The 25,837-nt window shown below is 39.2% G+C and overlaps 1 protein-coding gene across 3 annotated transcripts in view; it reads right to left on the bottom strand.

Moving 5' to 3' along the window:
• Nucleotides 1-25,837, bottom strand: part of LOC128660208 (uncharacterized) — a 96,387-nt gene that overhangs the window by 18,755 nt on the left and 51,795 nt on the right. For all 3 annotated transcript variants that reach the window (XM_053713924.1, XM_053713925.1, XM_053713926.1), the window contains exon 3: nt 4,593-5,131. In XM_053713924.1, the coding sequence (XP_053569899.1) occupies nt 4,593-5,131 (539 nt within the window). The remainder of the gene's footprint in view (nt 1-4,592; nt 5,132-25,837) is intronic.

The following is a 25,837-nucleotide window of genomic DNA, read 5'->3' as shown; positions in this document are numbered from 1 at the left end:
CTGGTTCAGAGGATTCTGTCTCAGAGGTTGATGCTGATAAATCTTCATATTTATTTAAAATGGAATTTATTCGTTCTTTACTTAAAGAAGTCCTAATTGCTTTAGAAATTGAGGATTCTGGTCCTCTTGATACTAAATCTAAACGTTTAGATAAGGTTTTTAAATCTCCTGTAGTTATTCCAGAAGTTTTTTCTGTTCCTGGTGCTATTTCTGAAGTAATTTCCAGAGAGTGGAATAATTTGGGTAATTAATTTACTCCTTCTAAACGTTTTAAGCAATTATATCCTGTGCCATCTGACAGATTAGAGTTTTGGGACAAAATCCCTAAGGTTGATGGGGCTGTCTCTACTCTTGCTAAGCGTACTACTATTCCTACGGCAGATGGTACTTCCTTTAAGGATCCTTTAGATAGGAAAATTGAATCCTTTCTAAGAAAAGCTTATTTGTGTTCAGGTAATCTTCTTAGACCTGCTATATCATTGGCTGATGTTGCTGTAGCTTCAACTTTTTGGTTGGAAGCTTTAGCGCAACAAGTAACAGATCATAATTCTCATAGCATTATTATTCTTCTTCAACATGATAATAATTTTATTTGTGATGCCATCTTTGATATCATTAGAGTTGATGTCAGGTATATGTCTCTAGCTATTTTAGCTAGAAGAGCTTTATGGCTTAAAACTTGGAATGCTGATATGTCTTCTAAGTCTACTCTGCTTTCCCTTTCTTTCCAGGGTAATAAATTATTTGGTTCTCAGTTGGACTCTATTATCTCAACTGTTACTGGAGGGAAAGGAACTTTTTTACCACAGGATAAAAAATCTAAAGGTAAATTCAGGTCTAATAATCGTTTTCGTTCCTTTCGTCACAACAAGGAACAAAAGCCTGATCCTTCATCCTCAGGAGCGGTTTCAGTTTGGAAACCATCTCCAGTCTGGAATAAATCCAAGCCTTTTAGAAAATCAAAGCCAGCTCCTAAGTCCACATGAAAGTGCGGCCCTCATTCCAGCTCAGCTGGTAGGGGGCAGATTACGTTTTTTCAAAGAAATTTGGATCAATTCCATTCACAATCTTTGGATTCAGAACATTATTTCAGAAGGGTACAGAATTGGTTTCAAGATAAGACCTCCTGCAAAGAGATTTTTTCTTTCCCGTATCCCAGTAAATCCAGTGAAGGCTCAAGCATTTCTGAAATGTGTTTCAGATCTAGAGTTAGCTGGAGTAATTATGCCAGTTCCAGTTCTGGAACAGGGGATGGGGTTTTATTCAAATCTCTTCATTGTACCAAAGAAGGAGAATTCCTTCAGACCAGTTCTGGATCTAAAAATATTGAATCGTTATGTAAGGATACCAACATTCAAAATGGTAACTGTAAGGACTATCCTGCCTTTTGTTCAGCAAGGGCATTATATGTCTACAATAGATTTACAGGATGCATATCTGCATATTCCGATTCATCCAGATCACTATCAGTTTCTGAGATTCTCTTTCCTAGACAAGCATTACCAGTTTGTGGCTCTGCCGTTTGGCCTAGCAACAGCTCCAAGAATTTTTACAAAGGTTCTCGGTGCCCTTCTGTCTGTAATCAGACAACAGGGTATTGTGGTATTTCCTTATTTGGACGATATCTTGGTACTTGCTCAGTCTTTACATTTAGCAGAATCTCATACAAATCGACTTGTGTTGTTTCTTCAAGATCATGGTTGGAGGATCAATTTACCAAAAAGTTCATTGATTCCTCAGACAAGGGTAACCTTTTTGGGTTTCCAGATAGATTCAGTGTCCATGACTCTATCTTTGACAGACAAGAGACGTCTAAAATTGATATCAGCTTGTCGAAACCTTCAGTCACAATCATTCCCTTCGGTAGCCTTATGCATGGAAATTCTAGGTCTTATGACTGCTGCATCGGACGCGATCCCCTTTGCTCGTTTTCACATGCGACCTCTTCAGCTCTGTATGCTGAACCAATGGTGCAGGGATTACACAAAGATATCTCAAATAATATCTTTAAAACCGATTGTACGACACTCTCTGACGTGGTGGACAGATCACCATCGTTTAGTTCAGGGGGCTTCTTTTGTTCTTCCGACCTGGACTGTAATTTCAACAGATGCAAGTCTTACAGGTTGAGGAGCTGTGTGGGGGTCTCTGACGGCACAAGGGGTTTGGGAATCTCAGGAGGTGAGATTACCGATCAATATTTTGGAACTCCGTGCAATTTTCAGAGCTCTTCAGTCTTGGCCTCTTCTGAAGAGAGAATCGTTCATTTGTTTTCAGACAGACAATGTCACAACTGTGGCATACATCAATCATCAAGGAGGGACTCACAGTCCTCTAGCTATGAAAGAAGTATCTCGAATTCTGGTTTGGGCGGAATCCAGCTCCTGTCTAGTTTCTACGGTTCATATCCCAGGTATAGACAATTGGGAAGCGGATTATCTCAGTCGCCAAACGTTGCATCCGGGCGAATGGTCTCTTCACCCAGAGGTATTTCTTCAGATTGTTCAAATGTGGGGACTTCCAGAAATAGATCTGATGGCCTCTCATCTAAACAAGAAACTTCCCAGGTATCTGTCCAGATCCAGGGATCCTCAAGCGGAAGCAATGAATGCATTGTCACTTCCTCGGAAGTATCATCCTGCCTATATCTTTCCGCCTCTAGTTCTTCTTCCAAGAGTTCTGAAGGAATGCTCGTTTGTTCTGCTGGTAGCTCCAGCATGGCCTCACAGGTTTTGGTATGCGGATCTTGTCCGGATGGCTTCTTGCCGACCGTGGACTCTTCCGTTAAGACCAGACCTTCTGTCGCAAGGTCCTTTTTTCCATCAGGATCTCAAATCCTTAAATTTAAAGGTATGGAGATTGAACGCTTGATTCTTAGTCAAAGAGGTTTCTCTGACTCTGTGATTAATACTATGTTACAGGCTCGTAAATCTGTATCTAGGGAGATATATTATAGAGTCTGGAAGACATATTTCTTGGTGTCTTTCTCATCATTTTTCCTGGCATTCTTTTAGAATTCCGAGAATTTTACAGTTTCTTCAGGATGGTTTAGATAAAGGTTTGTCCGCAAGTTCCTTGAAAGGACAAATCTCTGCTCTTTCTGTTCTTTTTCACAGAAAGATTGCTATTCTTCCTGATATTCATTGTTTTGTACAAGCTTTGGTTCGTATAAAACCTGTTATTAAGTCAATTTCTCCTCCTTGGAGTTTGAATTTGGTTCTGGGGGCTCTTCAAGCTCCTCCATTTGAACCTATGCATTCATTGGACATTAAATTACTTTCTTGGAAAGATTTGTTCCTTTTGGCCATCTCTTCTGCCAGAAGAGATTCTGAATTATCTGCTCTTTCTTGTGAATCTCCTTTTCTGATTTTTCACCAGGATAAGGCGGTGTTGCGAACTTCTTTTGAATTTTTACCTAAGGTTGTGAATTCCAACAACATTAGTAGAGAAATTGTGGTTCCTTCATTATGTCCTAATCCTAAGAATTCTAAGGAGAAATCATTGCATTCTTTGGATGTAGTTAGAGCTTTGAAATATTATGTTGAAGCTACTAAGACTTTCCGAAAGACTTCTAGTCTATTTGTTATCTTTTCCGGTTCTAGGAAAGGTCAGAAGGCCTCTGCCATTTCTTTGGCATCTTGGTTGAAATCTTTAATCCATCATGCTTATGTCGAGTCGGGTAAAACGCCGCCTCAAAGGATTACAGCTCATTCTACTAGGTCAGTTTCTACTTCCTGGGCGTTTAGGAATGAAGCTTCGGTTGATCAGATTTGCAAAGCAGCAACTTGGTCTTCTTTGCATACTTTTACTAAATTCTACCATTTTGATGTGTTTTCTTCTTCTGAAGCTGTTTTTGGTAGAAAAGTACTTCAGGCAGCTGTTTCAGTTTGAATCTTCTGCTTATATTTTCAGTTTTTTTCATTATAAAATTTAAATTATTTTGGGTGTGGATTATTTTTCAGCGGAATTGGCTGTCTTTATTTTATCCCTCCCTCTCTAGTGACTCTTGCGTGGAAAGATCCACATCTTGGGTAGTCATTATCCCATACGTCACTAGCTCATGGACTCTTGCTAATTACATGAAAGAAAACATAATTTATGTAAGAACTTACCTGATAAATTCATTTCTTTCATGTTAGCAAGAGTCCATGAGGCCCACCCTTTTTGTGGTGGTTATGATTTTTTTGTATAAAGCACAATTATTCCAATTCCTTATTTTTTATGCTTTCGCACTTTTTTCTTATCACCCCACTTCTTGGCTATTCGTTAAACTGATTTGTGGGTGTGGTGAGGGGTGTATTTGTAGGCATTTTGAGGTTTGGGAAACTTTGCCCCTCCTGGTAGGAATGTATATCCCATACGTCACTAGCTTATGGACTCTTGCTAATATGAAAGAAATGAATTTATCAGGTAAGTTCTTACATAAATTATGTTTTCCTTTTAAACGCTGTTTCATGAAATTAAATTGGTTAATAGTCTATAGTAAATACTATTGTCTCACACTGCAATAGTTAGCAAACAGACATTGTTTTCCATTCTGCTTCTTCATAGATACATGCTAGTTACTAAAATACAACTACTAATCAAATTACCTGGCAAATTCGGTCAACATTTTCAGTACAGTCAGACAGTTGAAAAAATCCAGCAGGACATAATGTGCACTTTTCACACTTAGGAGGAGTCTTTTGAAAATTACAATATTCATCACTTTCACAAGGACCACATGTCATTGAAGTTCCTTCAACATCAATGACTTTTGCATCCACATCCAATTTATGCACTGAATATGTCTTCTGAAGATTATTCCTGACCTGGTTCTGTAATCCTTGAAGATGTGCTTCAAAATAATTTTGTATATCTTCCTGTAAACTTTGGAATGACATTTGCTTTACTGTATCAAACAGAATGCTGTACTGGACTTTAATCATATCCATCTGTTCGTACATTTTTCTTTGTTGCTCTATAATTTCTCGCTGCTGGTTGACCAGTAAGGCTTGCTGGTCAGAAAGTTTTTGCTGTAAGTCGCTGATTGTCTTTTGCTGGCTTTTCAATGATTCAACAAACTTTTCCTGTCCTTTTGCAAGATGCAATTGCAGGATTAATGCATCTTCTGAGGGTACTTCATTTTCTCCTGTAAAATAATCAAATATTTTAAAATGATGGTAAATCCACTGTATAACAAGATCTGCTTAAACCTTTTTTTTTTTTTTTTTTTGTGAGACCAACACCACATGCATGCTCTAAGTGGCAGAGTTAAAGGGATAGTAAAGTCAAAATTAAAGGGACACTGAACCCAAATTTTTTCTTTCATGATTCAAATAAAGCATGCAATTTTAAGCAACTTTCTAATTTACTCCTAATATCAATTTTTCTTCGTTCTCTTGCTATCTTTATTTAAAAAAGAAGGCATCTAAGCTTGTTTTTTTTGGTTCAGTTATCTGGACAGCACTTTTATTGGTGTATAAATGTATCCACCAATCAGCAAAAACAACCCAGGTTGTTCACCAAAAATGGGCCGGCATCTAAACTTACATTCTTGTATTTCAACTAAAGATACCAAGAGAATGAAGAAAATTTGATAATAGGAGTAAATTAGAAAGTTGCTTAAAATTTCATGCTCTATCTGAATCACGAAAGAAAATAATTGGGTTCAGTGTCCCTTTAAACTTGCATGATTCAGATAGAGCATGCAATTTTAGACACTTTTAAATTAACTTCTATTTTCAAATGTGCTTCATTCTCTTGGTATCCCTTGTTGAAAATGAATATGCACATATCACACACTAGTTGGATCTTGCTGCTGATTGGTGCCTGCACACATTTATTTCTTGTGATTGGCTAACTAGATGTGTTCAGCTGGCTGCCAGTAGTGCAATGCTTTTCCTTCAGGAAAGGATTACAAAATAATGAAGCATATTTGATAATAGAAGTAAATTGAAAAGTTGTTTAAAATTGTATGTTCTATCCAAATCATGAAATAATATTTTGGGATTTCCTGTCCCTTTAACTGGGAGATCTTTGGTAGATATGCTGCATGCACTTTGCATTAAATGTAGCTACCAATCAGCTCCCAGGTAAATTCAGCTATTGGCATCTAGCACTTGTATATGTCTCACAAGTCACAGAACTGAAAAAATGCTAAAGCAGCCATGTTGTCTAAATACTTTGAACTGTGAAGTGTCTTAAACCATATTCTGGGACTGTTCCTTTATCAGCAATACATTTTAATGTCTAACAACCCCTGTTAGTTGGTATAATTCAAGGCAGGATAAAAAATCTTTTGTAAAAGTTTAGCAGTTTAAATGTTCAGTAAACACCTGACATTTCTGTTGCCTTTCTATAGATTAACATATCACTCAAGTCTAAACATTTATAAAACAAATTAACATCTTGTTTAATGCAGTTGTTTTTCAATAGCCAAACTCCACCCACCATTTGCCATATTTGGAAAAGCCAACCTGCCATAGCATCTACAAAAGGGGAACAGAGGGGGCAGTAGCCCCCCCCCGGCATAATGGTTGCCCCCCAAGTGCAATCTACCATTTGCCCACCACAACTTTAACAAGGTTCCCCAAAGCTCTGCTTAACCTCATCCATGGATCCCTAACCCCACTAATGACATGTCAAGCTCCAACCATTCAACACCTACCCCACATAACCGCCTAACCAACAAAACAGCAGCGAGCCTCTGGCAAGTACCACTTATAAGTAAATTCTGGCGACGACACTGGTAATCCACGCTCGAGTTTGCATCTTATAAAACTAGCCACAATCATTATGTTACTATAAAGTCTATTGTTTTGCAGTTGTTATTAGTTAAAGTCAATTAGTGAAAGTTATGTAGCAGGTACTCTGTCCCTTTAAGAAGTCATTATGGGAATCTCATTAGCTGATATTGGGCTCATTTCCATTGAGCCGTAATTTGGTTTGCGTGCACTCGCAAATCGTTAAACAAGCTGTCGGAAGCAATATCCTTCACCGACTGCTTCCAACGGCCCGTTAATTTCAGCAACCGGACTCTGGCTGCCGAAAACATTATCGTGTAAGACGCTAATCTTTAAATTATACCCGGTTTCCAATGCTCACGCAAACCTTTAATACACTGTCAGAGGCTGCCGATACATTAACATAAATTACACCCAGCTCAACTAGGTGTAAAACAGGAAAAAGGTGCTCTTAGAGACCTTTTTCCCATTGAAATCTAACCCGACACGTCAAAACCCTTCTATCCGCCATCCCCCTCACATTGCAACTTATAATAAATCTATTAACCCCTAAACCACCATGCCCCCATATCGCAAAGTATCTATTTAAACCATTAACCCTTAATCCGCCAACCCCCATATCGCAAAGTATCTATTTAAACTATTAAACCCTAATCGGCCATGCCCCCTTATCGCAAAGTATCTATTTAAATTATTAACCCCTAATCCGCCATGCCTCCACAACGCAATCAAGCTATTTAAACTATTAACCCCTAATCCGCCATGCTCCCACAATGCAAATAACTAATCACTAAGCTCCCTAAAATAACACCCCCTAAATTAACCCCATTACATGAATTAAAATAATCCTAAATTACAATTAAAATAATAAACCCTAAATTACAATTAAAATAAAAAAACTAGTTTAAATTAATCTAAAATTACAAAAAATAAAAAAGTCTAAGATTACATAAAATAATAAAACAAATGATCAAAAATAAAAAAATGAAACCTAATCCCTATGAAAGTAATATAGCTCCCCCAAAATAAAAAAAACACCCCCCAATCCTTTTTTAGTGTTAGATTTTTTTATTTTGGGGGGTTTGGTGTGTGGGGGGTTTACTGTTAGGGGGGACTTTACTGGCTACGCGGGTTTCAGCAGTTACGCTGAAACTTGCGCCGTATATGTAATCTTGCCTATAGATTTAACACAATTTAAATGATTAAAGGGACATTAAACTGCTTGGAAAGACTACAGCAGCAATGTTACTACTCACTATTGTGTTGTTTTCCTCCTGTGACTGCAGCTCTCTTCAAAGCTTTACTCTTATTTTAACCCTTTAAAGTGCTGGTTACTGAAGTTATTTACTTCACACTAGGTGCCACCATCTTGGAATTTAAGTATTCTTGCACCCTGTGATATAAGTGCACATTCACAGATCAGTAATACTGTTGACTTCTTGACAAGCCATATCATGGACTTTAGTTTAGCTGCACAAGTGCAGGTCTTCAAAAATTTGCAGTGGCTGCTTTTCACTATATTATAGATGAGGGATTTTTTTTTTAATATTTGTTACATAGCTTTTAACCCCTTAACGACCAAGGACGTGTCAGGCACGTCCTACAAAAAAATACAGTTAATGATCAAGAACATAAATAAAAAAAGAGAAGCGCTCAACCTGGGAACAAACATTAGCATAATAGCTTGTTCTGTGGCTAGTTACCACCCAAGAAGCAGCCTCTTTTTGCTTAACATGTGCCTTTCACAGAGAACTTTCCTGAAGCATATCACCATGATCCTGATTTCACAGTACAGTCCAGCCCCGAAATACCAGGCAATCCCTCTCTGAACGAGAGAAACATCAAAACCCCAGACGTACATTTCGGCCTATTGTGGGCCTCGTCAGTGAGGTGCAGCCATATCCCTCTAGGCATACTGAGCAACGGGTCCACGTCTGGATTCCAGCACCACACTTAGGGAGACTTCCCTTAGTGTCCTAATTTGCATAAATAGAAAGAGAGAAGCGCTCAACCTGGGAACGAACAATAGCATAATAGCTTGTTCTATGACTAGTTACCACCCAAGAAGCAGCCTCTTTTTGCTCAACATGTGCCTTTCACAGAGAAGAACTTTCCTGAAGCATATCAGTCTGATCCTGACTTCACAGTACAGTCCAGCCCGAAATACCAGGCAATCCCTCTCTGAACGAGAGAAACAGCAAAACCTCAGACATACGTTTCGGCCTATTGTGGGCCTCATCAGTGAGGTGCAGCCATATCCCTCTAGGCACACTGAGCAATGGGTCCACATCTGGATTCCCGCATCACACTTAGGGAGACTTCCCTTAGTGTCATAATTTGCATAAATAAAAGAAGAGAAGCGCTCAACCTGGGAATGAACTATAGCATAATAGCTTGTTCTGTGGCTAGTTACCACCCAAGAAGCATCCTCTTTTTGCTCAACATGTGCCTTTCACAGAGAAGAACTTTCCTTTATTAATGACCAAGAACATGCCTGACACGTCCTCTGGGGTTTGAAGCGCTGGAGACAATTGTGATCGCTTCAAGATGCTTTCAGGGTATTGCTGTAATGCCTCGATATTGAGGCATTACTGCAATACCCTTTTCTATCTTAATATGAGGAGATGAGGAGAGTCCACAGCTTTATTCCTTACTTGTGTGAAATACAGAACCTGGCCACCAGGAGGAGGCAAAGACACCCCAGCCAAAGGCTTAAATACCTCCCCCACTCCCCTCATCCCCCAGTCATTCTTTGCCTTTTGTCACAATCAGATGGTAGAGAAGTGTCGGAAGATTCAGAGTAGTCTCTTATGGAGGGTAGTACTCTTTGCTATGGGACTGGAGTTTTAAGTAGTCTTGTCAGTCTCTCAGTGAGAGCATAGATGAATGTTAGGGTCTGGAGATGCAGGGAGAGTCTTTCTGCGAAGCCATCCAGACTCGTATTAACAACTCCTAAGCAATCAGTGTTGACGAGTTTCATTGCCTGCTTCTTTCACTCAAGTCCATGTCAGGTGCGATGCTACAAGACTGTCAAACTTGAGAGGCTGTGTGTCTGTTTCACGGTGATGATTCCGATAAGATTGTTTCATTTTATCTTATATGATAACGTAAAGAAGACAGGGTCACAGTGTGACTCCTTTATCTGTATGGAATCGAGGGTTAATATCTCCGGAAGGGGATTATTGAACAGGGGGGATTATGCATGATTTACTTTATTATGTTTTATGCTGCGACATGTGTGAGATGGGGCTCTGGCAGATGTAAGAACATTCAGGTTTTACTTTCATTTCGGATAACTGTGCAGCCTGTCAGTTTGGCACACTTTTCTCCCTACAGCAGGGGCGGTCCTACATGGTACTCCATGTGACTGGGTGTGGCCTCGTTAACTTCCTCTTCCATGACTGTGCGGTTTGCAGGAGAAGAAGAGGTTTCTCTGTGGGGCCTGGGTCATAGGAGGTGGTGAGTGCCCCAGCCATTGGGAGTATAAAGGTGCCATTTAATATTCTGTAGTCCATCATTAAAGCGCAAGCTATGGAGGATGCGTTAGAGAGTACTCCCTCTTTAACCAAATCTAATACCAGTTTTTATTGTGAGGAGGCTACGGCATACCCTTCTGCTCAATTATTTTCCACATGTCTCGATAAAGTACTTATCTCTAAAAAGTACAAGTTGTTCAGTACCACTGAGCCGTCCACCTCTGAGGGGTCTCTGTCCCGTGAGGTGCGGTCCCTGCAATCATCTCCCATTACACATGCAGCTCCCCATTGCACTACTAATCCTCCTTCGGGAGGGGCCCTGTTACCACCAGACTTTACTGAACAGTTGCAAACGGCAGTGTCTGCTTCCTTTAGTGCTTTACCTCGCCCTGATAAGCACAAGCGAAAGGTTAAATATTGCTATCCTTCCCAGGGTTCATCGACTAGCTTGTTGGATTTATCTGATACTAGATTGTCCGCTGATGAAGACGCCTCTGATTCTTCAGAGGAGGCTCTTTCTGGGTCGGAATCGGCTGCCTCTAGGCTTCTGGCTGCGGAGAAACCAGACTTTAGATTTAGGATAGAGCATCTACGCTTTCTGTTAAAGGAAGTGCTGGCTACGTTAGAGGTTTCTGGAACCCAAGTTACCCGAAGAACCTTCTATTTCTAAGCTTGATAAGGTGTATGAGGACAGGGTGGTACCACAAACTTTCCCGGTTCTCGTAAAGATGGCAAATATCATTAAGAATGAATGGGAAAGACCTAGATCCTCTTTTTCCTCTTCTTCTTCCTTTAAGAAATTGTTCCCGGTTCCTTATGCCCAACTAGAATTATGGGGATCTGTCCCTATGGTGGACGGAGCTATCTCCATGCTTGCTAAGCACACCACTATCCCGCTTGAGGATAGTTCGTCGTTTATGGAGCCCATGGATAAGAAGCTAGAAACTCTGTTAAGAGTTGCTGCAGTGGCTGGAGCCGCTACCTATTGGTGTGATTCTTTGTCGGAGATGATTGAGGTGGATACTCCCCTAGATGAATTCTAGGAAAGAATTGAGGCTTTGAGGGTAGCTATTTAGTTTATTTGTGATGCTAATATGCAGATTATCCACCTGAATGCCAAGAAATCCAGGGGCAGATTCCTCTTATCAAACCTGTCTTCAAGACCAGAAAAATGGGATGCCTTTCTAGGATGCATGAAGGATCTCTCCTCCCTAGGAGTCATTGTACCAGTACCTCTAGCAGAAAGGGGTATGGGATATTACTCAAACCTTTTTTGTGGTCCCAAAGAAGGAGGGTACGTTACGCCCGATTCTGGACCTACAGTGCTTAAACAAGTTTCTGTTGGTGCCATCGTTCAAGATGGAGACGATAAGGTCTAGTCTGCCCTTAGTTCAAGAGGGACAGTTCATGACCACGATAGACTTGAAGGACGTTTACCTTCATGTGCCAATACACAAGAAGCATTTCAAGTTCCTAAGATTTGCTTTTCTGGATCAGCACTTCCAGTTTGTAGCTCTCCCCTTTGGTCTGGCTACTGCTCCCAGAGTTTTTACAAAGGTTCTGGGAGCTCTTCTCGCGGTGGCGAGATCCAGAGGTATTGCAGTAGCACCTTATTTGGACAACATTCTGGTCCAAGATCCATTCTGACAGCTGGCAGAAGAACATTTGAGAGCTCTTCTTCTCCTTCTTCAATCTCATAGATGGAAGATTAACTTAGGAAAGAGTTCTCTGGTTCCCAATACCAGAGTGGAATTCCTGGGCACGATAATAGATTCCATATCCATGAAGATATTCCTTACAGACCAGAGACGGTGCAAGATTACTTCCAGTTGTCTTGCCCTAAAGACCTCCTTAAAGCCATCTGTGGCCCGGTGTATGGAGGTGATTGGGCTCATGGTGTCCAGCATAGATATCATCCCATTTCCCAGGTGTTATCTCAGACCTCTACAGTTGTGCATGCTGAGGCAATGGAACGGCAAGAGAATTACTCTCTTAGTGGCTCTGTCCAGATGGCCTTTCCCAGGGGACATCCTTCTTGAGACCATCCTGGGAGATTGTGTCTACGGATGCAAGTCTATCAGGATGGGGAGCTGTTTGGGGTGCCAGGAAGGCACAAGGACTGTGGACTCGAGAGGAGTCTCTCCTTCTGATCAACATCAATGCTCTGATGGCTTGGCCTCTTCTGGGTTTGTCCCAGTTTATCAGATTCCGATCGGACAACATTACCTTGTGGCTTACATCAACTATCATGGGGGAACAAGAAGCTCCCTAGCCATGAGGGAAGTATCGCAGATCCTGGATTGGGTGGAGGCCCATGAATGCTCGCTGTCAGTGGTCCACATTCCGGGTGTAGACAACTGGGAAGTGGATTTTCTCAGCAGGCAATTGTTTCATCTGGGGAAATGGTCTCTCCAGCCCGAGGTGTTTGCGGAGATTTGCAACAGATGGAGGATGCCGGAGATAGATCTCATGGCATCCAGACTCAATGCCAAGCTACCCAGATATGGGTTGCAGCCAATGGATCCCCAGGCAGATATGATATATTCCTTAGCGGTGCCTTGGGGGCTCAACCTAGTTTACATATTTACTCTGATGCCACTTCTACCTCGAGTAGTGGCCCACATCAAGCAGGAGCAAGCTGCAACTAATCTAATTGCTCCTTCGTGGCCACGAAGAATGTGGTTTGCGGACCTGGTGGGGATGTCATCATCTCCTCCATGGAGGTTACCTTGTCGCATGGATCTGATGGTACAGGGTCCTTTTGTTCATCAGAATCTAGATTCTCTGAGGCTGACTGCGTGGAGATTGAATGCTTAGTCCTTGCCAGGAGTGGTTTTTCTGAGAGGGTGATTGATACCCTCATTCAATCTAGAAAGTCGGTTACCCGTCGCATATATCATAAGGTGTGGAGGACCTACCTATTCTGGTGTGAAAAATGTGGCTTCCCCTGGCATAAGGTCAGGGTATCCAGGATTCTTTCCTTTCTCCAGGATGGTTTGGAGAAGGGACTTGCGGATAGTTCCTTAAAGGGACAGATTTCAGCTCTATCGGTGTTATTACACAAGAGGCTCTTCAGTCTTTTTTTCAGGCTCTGTCTAGAATCAGGCCTGTGTTTAGACATTCTGCTCCTCCTTGGAGTTTAAATTTAGCTCTTAAGGTTTTGCAGAGGACTCCGTTTGATACCATGCATTCAGTAGACATTAAGTTATTGTCTTGGAAGGTTCTTTTTCTATTGGCTATTGCTTCGGCCCGCAGAGTCTCTGAGATGGCGGCCTTGCAATGTGAGCCTCCTTACCTAGTTTTTAATGCTGATAAGGCTGTTTTTCGCACTGGGTTGGGTTTTCGTCCTAAGGTTGTGTCTGATCGCAACATCAACCAGGAGATTGTGGTTCCTTCTTTGTGTCCTAATCCTTCTTCTTTGAAGGAGCGATTACTTCATAATTTGGATGTGGTTCGGGCTCTGATATTCTATCTTCAGGCTACAAAGGGTTTTAGACAGACTTCTTCATTGTTTGTTATCTATTCTGGGAAGCGCAAAGGGCAGAAGGCTTCTTCCACTTCCCTATCTTTTTGGTTGAGGAGCATTATGTGCTTAGCATATGAGTCAGCGGGACATAAGCCTCCTCAGAGGATTACAGCTCATTCAATTAGAGCAGTGGCTTCTTCTTGGGTCTTCAAGAATAAGGCCTTTAAGGAGCAGATTTGTAGGGCGGCTACCTGGTCCTCCTTACATACTTTTTCAAAGTTTTACAGCAGCTTTTGGGAGAAAGGTTCTGCAGGCTGTGGTGCCCTCAGAATACTCCTGTTTTTCATTCAGTGTCCTCTAGAGCTTGGGAATATGTTTCCCACAAGAAAGGAATGAAGCCATGGACTCTCCTCATATTAAGATGGAAAACATAAATTATACTTACCTGATAATTTCATTTCCATCTGTATGAGGAGAGTCCATGGCTCCTGCCCGTTTTCTCTGTTGGGCAGACCTAAACTTTTGTTATTCTTCTGGCACCTTTTATACCCTGATATTTCTCCTACTGTTCCTTGTTCCCTTGGCAGAATGACTGGGGGATGAGGGGAGGTATTTAAGCCTTTGGCTGGGGTATCTTTGCCTCCTCCTGGTGGCCAGGTTCTGTATTTCCTACAAGTAAGGAATGAAGCCATGGACTCTCCTCATACAGATAGAAATGTATGTTGTTTACCCACCGATGCAGAGAGGGCCACTCTGTGATAATCGATAATGCCGATCATTGGTGAGTGGCAGCCATAGCAGTGAGGTGGTGGGCGGCCCATTGGTGGTTATCTTTCATATCCTGTTTGTCCAGAGTGCGCCACGGGGGGAGGCAGGAGTGAGTGGGGGGCAGGGGTTCCTGCGTTTGCGCGCCACATTTCCATTAAATTATAGTAAATGGTATGAGAAAGATGGAGTGGGAGGGGGGAATCAATGTTGGGCAAGGGATCTGGGAGGGGGAGGGGGAGGGTATTGAGAGGGGGCAGCTACACTACAGAAAATTAGGATTTTATTTAACAAACTGGGTACTGGCAGACAGCTGCCAGTACCCAAGATGGTAGCAACTAGGTAGAGAGGGAGGGTTAGAGAGCTGTTTGGGGGGGGGCAGGGAGGTTGGGGGGCTAAGGGGGGGATCCAACACTGCAGAATAACTATTAAAAAAAAATAATAAAGCCTTTTATTTTAGTACAGGTAGACTTTCTGCTGGTACTTAAGATGGCGGTGACAATTGTGAGGTGGGGGAGGGAAGATGTGTCAGGTGGTAGGCTGATCTCTACACTAAAGCTAAAAGTAACCCTACAAGCTACCTAATTAACCCCTTCACTACTGGGCATAATACAAGTGCGGTTTGCAGTGGCATTTAGCGGCCTTCTAATTACCAAAAAGTAACACCAAAGCCATATATGTCTGCTATTTCTAAACAAAGGGGATACCAGTGAAGCATTTACAACCATTTGTGCCATAATTGCACAAGCTGTTTGTAAATAATTTCAGTGAGAAACCTAAAGTTTATGAAAAAGTGAACAATTTTTTTTTTTATTTGACCGCATTTCGCGGTGAAATGGTAGCATGAAAAACCAAAATGGGCCTAGATCAATACTTTGGGTTGTCTACTACACTACAGCTAAAATTAACTCTACAAGCTCCCAAATTAACCCCTTCACTGCTGGGTATAATACACATGTGGTGCGCAGCGGCATTTAGCGGCCTTCTAATTACCAAAAAGCAACACCAAAGCCATATATGTCTGCTATTTCTGAACAAAGGGGATCCCAGAGAAGCATTTACAACGATTTGTGTCATAATTGCACAAGCTGTTTGTAAATAATTTCAGTGAGAAATTGAGGAGATGATGACATCCCCACCTTGTGAAAAAGTTAGTGAAAAAGTTATTGATTTTTTTTTATTTGATGCATTTGGCGGTGAAATGGTGGCATGAAATATACCAAAATGGGCCTAGATCAATACTTTGGGTTGTCTACTAAAACAATATATTTACATGTGAAGGGTTATTCAGGGATTCCTGACAGATATCAGTGTTACGCTAATTTTGAAAAAAAAAAAAATGGTTTGCAAATAGCAAAGTGCTACTTGTACTTATTGCCCTATAACTTGCAAAAAAGCAAAGAACATGTAAACATTGGGTATTTCTAAACTCAGGACAAAAATGTAGAAACTATTTAGCATGGTTCTTTTTGGTGGTTGTAAATGTGTAACAGATTTTAGGGGTCAAAGTTAGAAAAAGTGTGTTTTTCTCAATTTTTTCATCATATTTTATCATTTTTTTAAAGTAAATTGTAAGATATGATGAAAATAATGGTATTTTAAAAAAGTATTTAATTTAATGGCGAGAAAAACAATATATAATTTGTGTGGGTATAGTAAATGAGTAAGAGGAAAATTACAGCTAAACACAAACACCGTAGAAATGTAAAAATAGCCCTGGTCCCAAACTGTCAGAAAATTGAAAAGTGCTGTGGTCACTAAGGGGTTAAACTCTGTCAAAATTGTGTGTGTGTATATATATATATATATATATATATACACACACACACTCTCTCTCCTGCTTTCTAATGTGCAATCTAATCCCCAGTACAAGATAAAGCTGTCAAAAGGCCAGCAACATCACTGATCTGTGTAATTGCAATGCTTCTGTCACAGGGAGCAATAATACGTGCAAGGCAAGATGGCAGCACCCAGTATAAAGATGTAGAGTTTTGCCAACTGACTTCTGCATTGGATTAAAATCAGAGAACAACTTTTAGGAGAACTGCAGTTACAGGAGGAAAAACAATAGCATAACCATGTTGCTGTAGTTGTACCCATCAGTAAAATGTCATTTTGAGTACCATAGAGCAGAACCAGGACAGCAATGTCCAACCTAACTCCTGAGGGAAGACAATCTGGCCACTAAATTCTTACTGTATAAACATGGTTTCCCAACTTCAGTTCTCAGGGCACACTAACATGTCAAAATGTTATGATTGCTCTTAATGAGAACAGGTTAGATACTGGACAACCAGTAGGCAAACATAGAATAGTGTTAGGCACTGTCATGCCCTAGACCCTCCCCAATTCTTCTTTCCCCTCAGTTGCCAGTAAAAATGCAGTGATTTTACCCCCAACTGCTGGTAAACTCTGGTGACTATTATTAAGAAAAATAGCAGTGATGCTACTTTCTTGGCAGCCAGTCACGCAATACATTTAGTCATCCTTGGTAGCCAGTAACACATATGCACAAACTATTGACTTAGTCCATTTTCAAATGTACTTCTATTATCCAATTTGCTTATGTAATTCTTCTTTGTTGAAGAGATATCTAGATGGCTAACAAGCACATGCCTGGATCACTACATGACAGGAAATAGTGCTTGCAAAACAAACATTGTGTAATAAAAAAACATGTTAAATAAGATAAATGTCTATATTTTTATATTTAGCTGATATCAATGTAGCACATGTTATAAACTACCTAATCTCTCCTTTTGATATATGTGCAAAATAAATAAAAAATACATACAAGCTCATAAACTTAATCAAATGTCAACTTTTTCCTTTGTAAATAATAAATACCAAATGTGGACTTTTGCTGTACAATTGCCAGCCCACCCAAGGTAGATTTGCTTGAAGCAAGACTATTTGATCTGAGTTTGCTGAAATCTACAATTTGTTAAATCTCCTTATTTGTATTCGTAAGCATTCAACCACTTCCAAAAGAATTCTTTGTCATAGTCTTAAGTCAAACTCTTCTGTACATTCATAACATCTTCATTTTATGTCCAAGGAAAAATGAAGGTTGTTGTGTTAACCACATGTAGTGCAAAATAAAATAAAACATTGTTAATCATACAACATTTATTTTAAAAATTATATTATTATCCACATTTTAATGGCATGAGATTATTTTTATGCACAGCTGGTAAGGAGCCAGATTATAAGTGGAGTGCAAAATATCGCTTTAGCTAAAGCAATATTTGTGCTCCACTTTGTAATACCAGCGCATGCAAATGTGCGCTGGTATTACAGGTAAGGTGCAATGCAAACGTGACCTCGTGTTCACATTGCACAAAAGCATTGCCCTCAAGAGAGGGTGCGTCCATAGGCTCCAATGGGAGCTTCACTGTCATGCCACCAGACACGGCAAGAGAACTAGCGAAGCGAAGAGGATAAGTAGCGCATCGATGGTAGCAAATTGTAAATATATATATATGTATGTTATTATATACATATATATTTATGTGTTAATATGTGTATATACACATATTTATTTTTATATATATATATATATATATATATATATATATATATATATATATATATATATATATATATATATATATATATACATAAACCGCTATGTAAAGGCACTTTTCAGTTCCATTTTTTTTTCTAACACCCCACAGCCGCCGACTTTAGCCCCCAAAAACTTCTAAGTGCAGATTTTTTTTTTTAATTTAGCTCTCCACTTGTAATCTAGCTAAATGTGTGCTTCAAATACAAAATTCTAATCTAATCTAAAAACAGATCAGACTGGGTGAGTGTATTGTCCAGTGAAAATGTTAAATTCTAACAATGATCAAGACTAACTTTCAGACAGTAATTTTAAATATTTATATAGTTCTTACCATGCAATATTTAAGCTAATACATGTTTTAAATTTGATTGGATGTTTGAAAAGTACAGCAAAATTAGAGTTGGGGCATAAATGTCACATTTTTTATTGTTTCTTCTTACAAAAGTTTTAATACAATGTATTACAGTTTTTTAACAGATTGATTGTTGAGGTTTTCTCTGCCTATTAGTAACACTGTAGGAGTTGTCCTTACTTTCCAGTAGGAAAACTGATCTTGTTTTTTTTTTTTTATGCAAAATATATTTTAGAGAATGTTTCCTTTATCTGAAGATACGAAACTCTTTAAATGTCAGTTACATAGAGTGTTAAAAAGATCCTGCCTTTTAAGTATCAAGAAGGGGTTAATCGCTTCTCTATAAAAGGAACAAAAACAGTATTCAATTAACTCCTTCACTACTTTTCTGTTCTAATCCCCTAATTAGCAGTCTTTTAAAAGTGAACAATTTTACTGACTTAAGGTTTTAAATTACACTGTGCTCTGGACTTAGAGTTACATTTACTGCAAAGAATGTACCTTGGGGGTTAGTAGACAGATTAAAGAATAGTTTCTGCTTTAAGACACTTTCCATGTAGTTTACCTCTGATATTTAGCCAATCCTACTTCTTTCAAATATTGTTGTATGTAGTAATTATCCAGGTGTTGTGATCATAAATACAATCACTGGGTATTTAATTTCAGTATATTCACACTATTTCATCTTTGTATGCTTCTGTTTCTTTCAATATCACATTGGTTTTCTACCCATTACACTTATGCTGGTTTCAAAGAAAAAAACAACAACTTATTTTTACATTCTGAAAACATTTTTCAAAATATGAACCTTAAAATATAAAATCCAAGAGCTGTACATAAAAAAAAAAATTGGAATTAAACTGCTTGTATTTCCAAAAAGAGTTGCTATAAAGTTATTTCTATATAATGTTTATCTAAATGACCTCTCTCTTTGTGAATGTCGCTCTAGTAACAAAATATCTCAGAAGCACTGTTTACATGGTCACAATGCAGCTGCCACTATATCCCTTTTAAAGAATGTTGTAGCCATAGGTTATATTGTTACCTGGAGACAAACTTACATCAACCCCTGGGATGAAAGAGAAGATCTATATACACAGCCATTAAAGGGACAGTAAACAGATTGTAATTAAAACATTTTTCTCCAGTCTTCCAGTAGATTAGTATAATGTAGACAGTGCCCAGAAAAAGGAACAAACAAATGTGATATAGATAAATATACAATACATTTTATTGTGGTTTAAAATGTACACAATAAAACCACTAAGTACATATGGTACCAAGTGTAGTAGTAACAGATTGTCTCAAGTAGAAAAAATATACATATAAAACATGTAAAACACAAAATAAATTTAAAATACACAAGAGAGACAAAACACTGTTTGCCTGGCCAGGTCCACACTCTACTACGCGTTTCGGGGCTCCACTGCCTTCCTCAGGTTACTGTAGATTAATATATCAACAGAGTAGAACAGGTTACCATCTTGTTTGCTGCAATTGTTTTTCAGTTGTCAATTCCACCCATTATTTTGCTTATTTGGACGAGCCATTCTGAGCTTTTGTCTAAAGGTGACAGGGTTGCCACTGCCAATGTGTTAACCACAATAATATAAGATATTCAACTGCAAATTATGGAGATACATGTTTCAGGTTTAAATGGACATAAAACCCAAACATTTACAGTCATGATTCAGATACAGAATACAATTTCCAAACAACTTTCCAATTTACTTCTATTATCAAATTTTTAATATATTTGTTATCGTTTGTTGAAAGCAGGAAGGTAAGTTCAGGAGTGTGCACGTGTCTGTAGCACTATATGGCAGCAGTTTTGCAACAATGTTATACATTAGCGAGAGTACTAGATGGCAGCACTTTCCTGTGATGCTGGAAAGTGCTGCCATCTAGTGCTCCAGACATGTGCACGCTATCTATCTAGATATCACTTCAACAAAGAATAACAAGTGAACCAAGCAACTTTGATAATAGAAGTAAATTGGATTTTTTTTAAAATCATAAAAGATAAAAATTGGGTTCCATATCCCTTTAAGCATGTGAAACCTGCCATGTGCTCTTTCAGATTTCAAAACTGGAAATTCCAGGTAAGGGGGGCAAAATAAATAATGAAAGCACATTGCAAAGTTGTTTTAATAAGCATAATTAAAAAAAATTAAATCATAATGCAGATAAGATCATTCAATTTTAAACAACTTTACTTCTATTATATAGCAGCAGTTTTGCGAGAATAATATACATTAGCAAGACCCCTAAATGGTAGCACCTTTTACTGCCATATATTGGTCCAGACACGTGCACACTACCTTCCAAGGTATCTCTTCAACAAAGAATACCATGAGAATGAAGCAAATTTAATAATAGAAGTATATTGGAAACAGTTTTAAAATTGCATGCTCTGAATCACACAAAAAAATGTGTTTCATGTCCCTTTAAGATCATTAACATGACATTCTTGCACCAGACAGCTGAGGGAATGGGTTGGAAAAATTCACCATACTCTCCATGCCACAATATTGCAGACAGATATATATTAGCAAGCTGCCCTTTCCCTAGCTATTGTTACATTTAATTTAATCATAAAAGTAAAATAGGTTCCTTCAGTTGCTCAAATAAAAAAAGAAAAGAAAGACTGTGTTATACGGAGATAAAATGTTCTACTCTTCCACAAAAACTCATTATTTGATTAATTTTACAGATACTTTTGTTCTTTTTTTCAATTACAGCCCATCCAATAATAGTTATCTTTCAAATAATCCAACTCTTAAGGTATTACCAGTCTTGAATTTCATGTGTGATAGGTGTTTGTGATATTCTAGTTTTGGCAATGAATACTTATTGCAGTGGGAATATAAAGAAATAAAGCAGCTCACTCTATTGGCATTTTAGCAACTCTTTACAGAATAAAGTGTTCATCAATCCACATAGGCTTCCCCCCCCCCTTTTTTTTTAATAAAGCAAGGCAAATTGTCACTGCTCTCTGCAGGTCATTTTTTTTACAGTTTATGATCTTTTTTTCCAGAACTGCCCTCTGATTTCCATATGTGCTGTTTTGTGAAATATGGAATTAAAATATAATGTGCTAGATTACAAGTGGAGCTCAATCGATAGCGCAGGATGCGTTGTCTTTTGCCCAACCTTGCACAAAGAATAATGCACAACCTTGTATTATAAGGGGATAATTAAATATGTTAGCCAAAGGATCTTAAAGGGGCATTAAACCCAAACAACTTTACAATTTACTTCTGTTATCAATTGTGCTTCGTTCTCTTGGTATATTTCATTGAAGAAGCAGCAATTCAATCTTTTGCGCTCTCTCTCTCCCCCCATCTCTTCTGCACTCTCTCTCTCCCCCTCTCTTTAGCGCTCTCTCTTTCTCCCTCTCTTTTGCGCTCTCTCTGTCCCCTCTCTGTTGCACTCTCCCTACCCCCTCTCTTTTGCTCTGTGTCTCTCTCCTTTTTTTTGCTCTCTCTCTCCATCCCTCTCTTTTGCTCTCTCTCTCCATCCCTCTCTTTTGCTCCCTCTCCCCCCTCTCTTTTGCTCCCTCTCTTTTGCGCTCTCTCTCCCCCTCTTTTGCGCTCTCTGTTTCCCCCCTCTCTTTTGAGCTCTCTGTTTCCCCCCCTCTCTTTTGAGCTCTCTCTCCCCTCTCTCTTTTGCGCTCTCTCTCCCCTCTCTTTTGCTCCCTCTCCGCCCCTCTCTTTTGCTCTCTCTCCCTCCTCTCTTTTACACTCTCTCTCCCCCCTCTCTTTTGCGTTCTCTCTTTTGCGCTCTCTCTCCCCCCTCTTTTGTGCGCTCTCTCTCCCCCTCTCTTTTGCACTCTCTCTTTCCCCCTCTCTTGTGCGCTCTCTCTCTCCGCATTTTCTGCGTGCTCTCTATCCCCCTCTCTTTTGCGTTCTCTCTCTCCCCCTCTCTTTTGCGCTCTCTCTCCCCTTCTCTTTTGCGCTCTCTCTCCCCTTCTCTTTTGCGCTCTCTCTCTCCCCTTCTCTTTTGCACTCTCTCTCTCACCCTCTCTTTTGCGCTCTCTCTCCCCATCTTTTGTGCTCTCTGTCTCCCCCTCTCTTTTGTGCTTTCTCTTCCCTTCTCTCTTTTGCGCTCTCTCTCCCCCCTCTCTTTTGCTGTCTCTCCTTTTTTTGTTCTCTCTCTCCATCCCTCTCTTTTGCTCTTTCTCTCCATCCCTCTCTTTTGCTCTCTCCCCCCTCTCTTTTGCTCTCTCTCCCCCCTCTCTTTTGCTCTCTCTCCCCTCTGTTTTGCTCTGTCTCTTTCCCCTCTCTTTTGCTCTCTCTCCCCCGTCTCTTCTACACTTTCCCCTCTCTTCTGCTCTTCCCCCTCTCTTTAGATATTTCTTTTTGTCTCTCCCCCTCTCTTTCTATTTCTCTCCCCTCTCTGTTGCGCCGACTGAGCCCAACCATGCCCACGTCACGCCCGACCATGCCCCCGACCATGCCCGGTCCTTTTTTTATCATCACACAACAAATGCTTGGGCAGCCCTGCTTCCTGCTTTTGTGCAACCAATCACAGGAGAGCAGGGATTGTTAGTTAGTGGAGAGGTTAGAAAACTGTGGTCTTACAACCCCAACTTCTAAACTAGAAGATTGCAGCCTGCACCATGAGGGATACAAATTTCTTCCAAACCTTGGTAAACGCCCCCCAATGTAATATTTATGTGTCTGTAAAAAGATTCATTTTCTTGTTTTCAAAAAAGCAACTGTCTATAAAAATGCAACAACAATACTAAGCAAAGAAATTCCTTCATTAAATATCAAATTCAAAATCCTTCAATAAATATCAAATTCCATCATGCAATATTTAATATGGTAAGAAACGAAGTTAACCTCTAAAGAATCATAAATACGTCAACAAGCAGCAAACAAAAACAAATAAAAAGTGGTAAAAGAGCCCATAAGTAAGTAACTTGATAATGTTAACATAAAATTTGCATTTTCTTAATCTATTACATAGACGGGCTCCTGTTATCAAGATGCGGAGGCAGCAGCAGTGCAGTCTCGCTCATGTGATCCTGCAAACTGTTCTTTAAAGAGTTATTAAAGTAAAAATTAAACGTTCATGATTCACATTGAGCAACTTACAAAACTTTCCAATTCACTTCCATTATCTAAATGTGCACAATCTTTTTATTTGCACGCTTTCACAGATTATACGTATATGCATTGTGATTGGCTGGTGGCAGTCACATGATGCAGTAGGAAAGAAAATAGAACTTTATAAAAATTGTCAGAAAGAAATCTACTACTCATTCAAACTAAATGCTTTTTCATTATCTTTTTATAATTGATTTTTCTGATTATGCTATTCTACTACAAGTATGTTTAGTGGTTATTTAAGAACCATCATTATCTGTAATGATTGACAAGGCCCACAGTCAGGAGTAGTAAGAGTGAAAGGACTTTTAATCAACATCTCATTCTTGAACAAAAAATAATTTAAAAAAAAATTAAAAAGAGATAAGACCACTGATTTGAAACCAGAGTTTGAAGAGTTTGAAGAAAGTCAGTTATCTAATCAAGTTAGGAACACTTACAGGAATTATGTCGAACACCGTTCCACGGAAAGCTGGGACACTTATCAACAGGCCAGAAGAGAAAGAGATACATTTCTACAACAGAGATCTCAAAAGGAAGAGGTCAAAATCAGCATGCAATATAGAGGCCAGTATGGTGATTCAACTAAACACTTAGCAAAATTAATAAAGAATAGGAAGAAGAAGAATTATATCCCAGTCATCAAAGAGACTGACATTTCCTATACGGATACCAGAGAAATTAATAGAGTACTTTTCTCCTATTTTCAGAAATTATACTCCATGCAAACCACCAATAAATATAATCAAGAAAGATTCTGGTCTAAAATCCAGCTACCTCAAATCCAGGAGGACGAGTTGAGATTACTTAACGCTCCAATTACAGCAGAGGAAATTGATAAAATGATTAGTAAGATGCGGTTGAATAAAGCACCTGGGCTGGATTGCCTCCCGGTAGAATTTTATAGGATTTTGGCACCAGAAATTATCCCAACTTTAGAAAAATTGTTTAATAACTATTTCCATTCAGACAATGCTATCTCTTCCTATTTCTCTGCTGCTAATATCACATTAATTCTTAAGAAAGGGAAAAACCCTCAAGATCCGGCCTCCTATAGGCCTATATCTGTTCTCAACACAGATTATAAAATTTTAATGGCTATTCTGGCAGATTATCGTCATTCTTAGGTAATCTCGTACATGCTGACCAGACCGACTTTATTAAAGCAAGGTCCTCGACAAAAAATATTCGTAAGATAGTGACCTTCCTGGACTATTTTTATTATTTAAAACAAAAGGAAGGGGAAAAAACTCTTACAGATGATTATGCTATTCTTTCGCTCGATGCCGAAAAGGCATTTGATGCTATCAGGTGGGAGCATTTATTTAAAGTATTAGAGAAATTTGGTTTTAAGAATCAATTTGCTCATTTTATCCAAAAAATTTACTCAAAACCAATTTCCTTCCTTATTGTTAACGGTTGTCTCTCCCAAAAAATTATTCTAGAACGGGGAACAAGACAGGGGTGCCCATTGTCACCCCTGCTGTTCAACCTTGCACTGGAACCCTTGGCGATTCGTTTGAGATCACTTCTTAGAGGAATTAATGTGGGCCCATATACATTAAAAACCCTGCTGTATGCAGACGATTTATTGCTATTTCTAAAAGGCTGTTCCTACTCAATACCGGTAACATTACAATGCTTGGAAGAGTTCAGCTTGTTTGCTGGTTATAAAGTTAATTTTAATAAAAGCGAGCTTATGTGGATAAACAAGGTTAGAACTAGCTTTCAAGATCACCCATTCAAATTAGTTGAAGAAATTACCTATTTAGGTATTGTTTTACATAATAATCCAAAAAATTGGTACAGGCTTAATTTCTCACCTCTTCTGCAGAAAATCAAAACTGATCTTGAATTGTAGACATCATTTCGTTTATCTATCACTGCTCGCGTCAATTTGGTCAAGACAATTATCTTTCCTTGGTTACTTTATCCCCTTCAGAATCTTCCCCTTTTTATTCTTAGTAAGGACCTCCGGAAATTATACGCTTGCTGCTCGAAGTTCATTTGGGATAAAAAGAAAGTGCGTATTTCTCTGGATAGATTAATGCAAAAATTTGAAGCTGTAGGTCTTGCGTTCCCTAATTTTAAGTTTTATAATTGGGCCTGTTTAATAAAGACAGCTATAGATTGGATTGCGGAAACTGAGTTAATTTCCTCTTTTGAGATGGAGACTTATCTGGTCTCTCCCTATACGCTCAAGGCAATACTACATTGTCCAGTTCAATTACTACCAGGTAAATTATCTGCTCTAATCTCAATAAAGAACATAGTTGTAGCATGGCAGAAATGTTGTACAATGCTCGGTATAGATTTCACATTTTCCCATTTTCTGCCAATGATTGGAAATCCACAATTCTCTCCTGGATGC

This window comes from Bombina bombina, chromosome 5 (assembly GCF_027579735.1).
Source record: "Bombina bombina isolate aBomBom1 chromosome 5, aBomBom1.pri, whole genome shotgun sequence".
NCBI classification, from domain to species: domain Eukaryota; kingdom Metazoa; phylum Chordata; class Amphibia; order Anura; family Bombinatoridae; genus Bombina; species Bombina bombina.
This window is presented reverse-complemented; position numbering and strand designations above follow the sequence as displayed.